Genomic DNA, 7,621 nt, shown 5'->3' with positions numbered 1-7,621 from the left:
TGTTTTAGTTATCAGTGTCAGTTGAATGGTTCTGATGCAAGTCGGAAGGACTTGGACTTCCCCAGGCGACACCACGTGTGTGAAGGTGGCGGTCCCCGAGTCAAGATGTATTGTTGTGGGTGAATTTTCTGGGTTTTACAATAAACATACAAGTGGCAGTGTGTACGAATGTATTTCTAGGCTTTGTTATGCAGTTTACAAAAGTACATTTATAATTACACCTATTCATTATCTATCACAAAAATAATCCCTTTGCGTTTATCGAACAGTCATAACTCAAATTATTGATACACCTATAATTTTTGATACTTCATGGCAGTAACGAGAGGAAGCAACCCAAAAGGTCTTCAAAAGGACTACAAACGGTTTTCCCGTCAAAAAGCTGTAAAATTCTTTTAAAAAAAACAAGTGAAAAGCACAAAAAAAATGCTTTGTTGAAGTGATCAACTCGTTGGACAAGCTAAATTTAATAGCTCTAATCGAAACTCCGATACTTAAGCAGGTTGCTTCGGCCGGGCTCATGGCAACAAATCCCAGCTGCGTTGTCCTTGAACAAGTTTTCGGTTCGATTGCAGCTTTCGAATTCAGCCTATTGAACAAGTTGGTTACCTCAAAAGTTTTTTTTTTCAGTGAGTGAACCATTTCCCAGGAGCACCAATACGCGTAGTATGCATTTACATTTATTATTCACTATTAATGCGAGCAAAGTGGGACAGGTGTGCACTTTGAACTGTGAGTACACTGAGTGCAGGCCAATGTGTACACACGAGTGTACTCAAGGATTCCCCCCTCGATTGCCTCCTCTGGCAAACATGTCAGGTGAGGCGTACAAAAGTTACTTCTCACTCTTACACCCAACGCAAAATGCCGCTCGGGCTGAGAGAGCTCGGGAATGTGAACGAGAAGACGGCAGAGAAGTGCGTGGAGAAGCACAAATTAACTGTGTGCGGGCAAGCGCGGGGCTCCGGTCGATGAACCTTGTCCAGTGAGCCGCTCAGCTGTGTCACCTCACCTGCAAAAGTCAAAGATTGAGGGCTTCACTCAAAATTTCGTTCGTCGAAATGTTTTCAGAAGAACCCCCAAGATCCTGAAGCTATGAGATAACCCTTCAGCAGGCTTCTACCTTCGCTGTCAGTACACCGAGCTTTTTTTTCGCAATACGAAGAAAAAGCTCAGTAGGATTGGGGCAGTAATACGAAGAAAAGGCTCAGTGGGATCTGGGGAGTAAAATTCGAAGGAAAAGCTCAGAAGGACGTTGGGAGTTCATCCAATATTTTAATCCTGCCATATATGACTCTTTGATTGCCAGTGGCTCATCGGCGCCCGGCGCCCAGAGTGACTCACCTCGCCAGCGCCCCCAGGACGAGCAGGGCCACCATGGCCGCGGCGGCGGGACCGGCGGGGCGGAGCGCGGCGGCCGAGGACACGCGGGGGCAGCAGTGCTCGGGCACGTACCGCGTGTGGTTCATCATCCAGTAGAAGGCCGTCATCTGCGGCTTGCTCATGAGCACCTCGCCCACCTCTTGGCGGACGCGCGCGTTGTACTCGTTGAGCCAGTGTCGCTGCAAAGCTACCGTTCCTAAGGGCCTGGAAATGCGTACAAGACATACACGCGGCGTTACGTAATATGTGGACTTGCCTGTTGGGGGCTGAGCATCTCCACGTCGATGAGCTTGACGTCGAACGGCACCAGGGTGGCGGTGCGGAATTCATAGAAGGTGGGCCCGTCGGGGTCGTCCTGGACACACAATGCCAAAGTACAGCAGTCTTGAATGCTCGCCTGAGCTCTGAAAAACCTTACAAACTATGTAGGCCTCACAGAGAGGAGTTGCTTGTCATCAGAAGGATTAAGCTTACGTTCGCTCAGAATGCTCTGGTATGATCGACAAGCTACTTTTCTATAGAAGGACGTTTGTTAGCTAGCTTTTGAGATTGAACGAGCGACGGCTTGGCTCGCCGACAAACAAGCCCTCAGCTTCTCGTCTTGCACTCACCTCAGAAGGAGGCTTGAGGACCACCTCGAGGACGTTCTCCAGTCTGACGCCGAAGTCACCCTTCTTGTAGTAGCCCGGCTCTGGAAGAGAAATGGCAGACGCACTGTTAAAATTTGCCGTCACTTTATGACAAAATAGTGGATGACAGTTGTCGTGACTTTAAAATCATAACAGTTTCATCACAAATTCATAAATAATTTTTATCAGAGTTCCTATGCTGAGGCTTGCACTGGCATGAGAAACTGGTTTGATAATGTTCCTGTAAGAAATTGACATTGCAATGCAGGTCATTGCAAATGTGAATTCACTTACCTACAGTGAAGAAGTTGCCGACTTGAAGTCGCTGGGCGTTCTCGCCGTAGAAAATGCTGGGCTCTGTAACAGTGGCACGATTCACAACTGGGAAAAAAAGCATGGAGCAGGAAAAATAATACGCCTGGTTACTCTGTCAGCTGAACTATACATTGAGTGCAGCTACTGCCTGCATGCAGACAGAGTAACCAGGACTCAAATTTTGGGTGAGGTATTCTTTACCACCCAAATTTGGGTGATGGTTTCCAATGTAGCAATACAGGGAGCAGACACATCCTTCACCCTTTATCACCACCAAATTCAATCGAATTTCGATGAATTTTAATGAATTTCAGTGAATTTTACAAGTTTGATGAATTTCGGGGTACAAAGTAGGTTGGAGTTATTTCCCCTAAGGCTCTGCTCACCCTCGTGCACGTTGAGGAAGGCCCCGATGCCGTGGCCCGAGGGGTGCGCGTAGTTCTCGCCGCCCTCCCACACTGCGTGGCGCGCCAGCGAATCCAGGCCGTGCGCGCCCATGGCGGCGGGGACGGCGGTCCGCGACATGTCGATGAGGCCCTGCAGCACGCGCGTGTACGCCTCCACGTGCGCGCGCGACGGCGAGCCGTAGTGCAGTGTGCGCGTCACGTCCGTGGTGCCGTCTGCAAGCACGCGGAGCCTTGCTCACTTTATCAAGCCTTACAGAAAAAAGGAATTTTTACTCTTTTAGAAAAAATCGGAAAAATAAAAAATAAATATTTTTACTCTAAATAGTACGAATACTTTTCGCTCTGAATTATCCGTGCGCAGAATCGACACTCTGAAAACCTTCCGAACTATTTTGCTCGGTAAGCAACAGGCTTGTCGACTATCAGCATGTCGTTCACCCTTCCCTTCCCCCATGTTCCCAGCCTTGTCCTCCCCCTCCCCGCCCCTACCCTTCTCGAGCTGCCCCGTCTAACGCCCTCCAGCGCACCCCCTCCCCCTTCCCCCTTTATCGACCTCTGCCGCCCCCCGCGCTGTGCTCCGCCGTACGCTACTTCGCCAAGTCGCTCGTGGGTTTACGCTGTGGCGCTGTGACGCTGTGACTTGGACTCTTTTACGCTGTGCACGCGCTACGTGCGCGCCGCCGGGCCACCTCCCCCCCGACATGCGAGCCTGGTTGCCGCCGCGGACGGCGATTGCGGCATCGCCAGGTTATGGTTCGAGTCTACTTGCCAAAAGAGATTCGACTCGGATTCGGGTCTTTCAACGGGAGTGGCCGGCTGTAAAGAGCGCGGGAATAACTTGGACTCCATTTTGAATCCTTTGGATGTTTGCATCGCGCTACGAAAGCGGCCAGCCGGAAAGCTGCGAAAGCCCCGAGGCAAGGCGTGACAAGCCGCGGAAAGCCGAGAAAGTCGCGGAAATGCACAAACGCATGCAACGAAATGCCGCCGGGGTAGCGAAGTAGGGGCTTATGGACGGAAGGCCAGGCCTACTCCTGGCCGCGCTGCCCGCCTGGTGGCCGAGATCTCGTTGCGCCAGCCTGACTCGATCCCCACTAACGGCTCCGCTCGAAGCCACGCCCCCAGCAGCGGACTCATTCCGAAAGAGACAGAGCGACGGAAACGACTCTCGGCATCGGTCGGAATGGAACTGCGGGGAGGGAACGCGGACCCGAGGCGGACCAGCCACCGCCACGCGCCAGAGATGAGAAAAGCGCCCCGGTCCTGATCCGCCATGTCGATATCTCGAAAAGAGTGAGGTTTGCGGCCGATATGCATTCAGTGACTTTCCTTGGAAATTTTATTTACTCTTAATTTCATTCTATGATCAAAGCGTGTCCCTGTCACCCTTAGCGAGATATGAACAGTTGTTTCGCAACGGGTCAAGAGGTTTGGTTTTTCAGTGAGTGCCTGGTCAGAAGCGGGTCGCTTGCCTGCCCTACTCACTGTCGTACTGGCCGCCCGAGTCGATGACCACGGTGGAGTCCCTGCCGATGAAGCGGTCGCTGCTGTTCCTGGGCACGTAGTGCGGCAGCGCGCCGTGCGGCCCGAAGCCCACGTGCGTGGGGAAGGCCGTGCTCTGGAAGGACAGCTGCGGGGCACACCGCCAAACGATCAAACCACGAACCGTGGACCAATATACACCGTTATTTCAAATTCAAGTTCCCTGTAAAGTCGTTCCCCCTCATTTCTCACCTCCGGACGGCGGAAGTAGTCCACCCTGGCGGCCACACGCGTCTCGGTCCACATGGCGTCCGTGACGATCTGGTCCTCCAGGAAGCTGAGCAGCTCGCACATGGCGGCGCCGTCCAGCGCGTGCGCTGACCGCATGGCCTCCACCTCCACGGCGTTCTTGACGCTCTTGAGCGGGATCACTGGGGACCACTCGTAGTGCAGGTCATGCCACCGGTGCGCCTGCACGCAAATAAGAGTTCAAGGATCATTTAATTTTTAATTCGATGTCCTGTAAAGCCAATCACCGCGCCTCACGGTCACATCCCTACTCTAAGCGACTCTCTAAGCTCACACTCCACATAAAGTAAGTGCAAAACGGGACTTTTTGTCACTTTTCTAAGATCTCTAGCAAGTTTTGCGCAGAGTTTGTAGCGTCCGAATTCGGCCGATTTTCCTCCACTCACCGTGACCTGCACGGCCTTGGACGCACCCAGCCGCGGGTGGTTGGAGATCCAGACAGTGGTGCGGTTGCTCGGCCTCTCCAGGTCGGTCCAGAAGGCCTCGTACGGACGGATTCTGCGAAATCAAACGAGAAAGTGTCGAATTCAGAAAGTACGGACTGCTGTGGCCTTACTAAGAAAGCTTTCAGAGGTGCGCGAATTTTGATCCGGGTTTTCGGACCTGGTTACTGGCATCCTGGGGTCTCCAACTCGTTGGCCCGCCGCTGACCGGAGTGAGAGAGGCAGGTAGTAGGTAGCGGAGTGGGGGTTCTAGCGGCTGGAGTGGGAGACGGCTGCACGGCAGCAAAGCACTCTGAGATCGGGAGTGGGGGGAGTGGGGGAAGAGCGGCCAAATGGCCCGCCGGGCCCGAGTTTGGAGACCCCTGATTTACACGAGTGAAGGTTGTGGACGTACATGGTGCACAGCCGGTTGGGCGTGCAGTAGGTGGACTTGAGGTGCGACTCGACGATGGGGGGCACCTTGTCCCTGTCCACGTAGAGCACGATGTCGTGCATGCCGAGCCACACGTAGGCCGTGAGCAGTGGCGCGTGCGGCAGGTCGCGCCCGCGGATGTTGAGCAGCCAGGCCACCTCGTCCAGGGCCGTGAGGATGAGCGAGTCCACGCGGCGCTGCTGCAGCGCCTTGCGCACCTCCAGCACGCGGTTGCCCCAGCTCAGGCCTGCCATCAAACAGGACGTCACGGCACTGTGGAAACTCAAAGTGTGCGCGAGGCACTCACGGAGTCACCCACCAAAGCACGCACGGGGAATTCACTACCTAAAATGCTCAACCGGCCATCATATACTTCTCACTATTACACATATCACGCCGATTACATCTTCGAATATATTATACGGCCCTTGAATTTTTAACCGCAATAGCGGCACTAAAATAGATTCACTAGCGTATTTCAAACGTTGTACGGTTTTAAAATTCAAAAGACGCGTTCTTGGGAGCCGTCGTTTAACCCGCGGTAACGTCCTCACCGCGCTGTCCCATCTTGTGCACGAACGCGTTGAGCCTCGGCCGGGGCGGCCTGCCGCGCCACGCGTCGTCCACCACGTCGTCCTGCTCCACCAGCTCGATGGACCGCTCGGAGGCTGCGGACAAACCATTCAGTGCACACTGAACACCTTACAAACTATTTCAGCCTCACGAAGTAAAGTTGCTTCGTGTAACAAAGTATTTGGAGCATAAGTAACCTTGCAAAGAAAATAATTCGGAAGCACTGCAGCCACACTGTGTTCACTCACCCAGTCGGTGTTGCCACTTGTCCCACAACTGGTGCAGCACCACCCTGGAGTCCGCCCCCACCTTGTCGCCGACGCTCAGCCGGTCCAACAGCCAATCAGCTACCTGCATCAAGGCCCATGCAGTGCGTGAGGAGGAACAGGGAGGGGTGGGAGATCCCCTCTTTTGTCCCCACTGCAACTCCGATGGTAAGTTTGCATCCCACTCGGCCAGTGGCGCTCCGTTTTTTGAATGCCTGAATGTGACTGACAGAATCCCAAAATTTGGCACTCAAGCGGCTAGCGACGTCCAAATCCGGAAGTCTCAGTGAGCGACGCGGGGCCAGGAGGCCACATTTAGGCATTCAAGACGGTTCGGCGCCACCAAAGAGGCAAGACACTGGAATTGTAGCACCTGGATAGCCGCATGAAAAGTCTCACCTTGCACCTGTAAGTATGGCAAAAAGTGGTGCCTCCACCGGCCTTCTGGCTGATCCACTGTGCACCCCTGAGGCCGACGCTGGCTGCACCTCCACCTGGGCATGCCACTGACCTGCATGGGCGAGCGCAGCTGCCGCAGCTGCCAGCTGCAGTCCAGCTGCTCGTCCGCGAGGTCCGTGAAGCGCGCGTCCGTCCACAGCACGGCCTCCTCGCGCACGTTCGACGGCGTGCTCCTGGTGACCACGGCCACGCTGCCGCCCGCGCCCGAGAAGCCCGTCAGCCAGCGCAGCCGTTGGTTGTGCTCGCTCACCCACTCGTTCTGCGGGACCAAACAGGCTCGCTAGATCCACCACTTCGATTCTTCGGGTCTCTTCGCAAAGTAAAAACTCTACGAAGAATCGCTTCGTAATTCGACGAAAATGAATGCATTGTATAATCTACAAAGAAGTGCTTCGTATTGTGAAGCAAAATCCTTCGTAATACGAAGCACTTCTTCATTACGAAAGCAATTCTACAACGCCAAAATACTTTGTTACAACAAGCTGCTCTTCTTTGTGAGGCCTAAACTAGTTTGTGAGGTTTGTGTCCGCACCTGGTGCTCGTCGCTGTAGGGCACGATGTAGGCGTCCAGGCCGTGGCGCGCCATGACCCTGCGCAGGGCCGCCACCCTGTCGGCAGTGATGACGCGCTCGGCGGGCTGCGGCGCGTCGGCGGGCAAGTCGCAGTCCAGGCGCGGCAGCAGCGCCCCGGGCAGGCCAGGCAGGCCCTGCTGCACCTCGCCCAGCGCCCCCGCCAGCGCCCCCGCCAGCGCGCCGGCTGCGGACAGAAAGGACACCATCAGGTCACAACTCTCCAGAGCACGGTCAGAGCACTGGAAATGTATCGGCGCGCGCAAATGAGCACGTGCGTGTGCGAGTGTGTGATAGTGAGTAGTTACTCGCTTTGAAGAGAGTGTGCTGACTGCAATGTTGACGGCAGAGTGTACAGTGTCGTGCAAGGGGTA

At 54.5% G+C, this 7,621-nt stretch overlaps 1 protein-coding gene across 1 annotated transcript; it reads right to left on the bottom strand.

Annotated features, from left to right (window-relative positions):
* Nucleotides 1-153: 153 nt before the first annotated feature.
* LOC117647189 (xaa-Pro aminopeptidase 1-like) lies at nt 154-7,335 on the bottom strand. The gene is made up of 14 exons (XM_034388814.1): nt 7,211-7,335; nt 6,731-6,937; nt 6,202-6,304; nt 5,935-6,048; nt 5,363-5,627; nt 4,912-5,023; nt 4,469-4,687; nt 4,220-4,364; nt 2,714-2,947; nt 2,307-2,369; nt 1,995-2,074; nt 1,640-1,738; nt 1,345-1,562; nt 154-1,012 (listed from the first exon to the last, which is right to left on the bottom strand). Exons 1-14 carry the CDS (start codon nt 7,262-7,264, stop codon nt 1,009-1,011), a joined length of 1,917 nt encoding a protein of 638 aa, XP_034244705.1. The 5' UTR covers nt 7,265-7,335; the 3' UTR covers nt 154-1,008.
* Nucleotides 7,336-7,621: the final 286 nt, after the last annotated feature.

This window comes from Thrips palmi, unplaced genomic scaffold (genome assembly GCF_012932325.1).
Source record: "Thrips palmi isolate BJ-2018 unplaced genomic scaffold, TpBJ-2018v1 HiC_scaffold_2, whole genome shotgun sequence".
Taxonomy (NCBI): domain Eukaryota; kingdom Metazoa; phylum Arthropoda; class Insecta; order Thysanoptera; family Thripidae; genus Thrips; species Thrips palmi.
The sequence above is the reverse complement of the archived record's forward strand: the minus strand, read 5'-3'. Positions and strand labels throughout refer to the sequence as shown.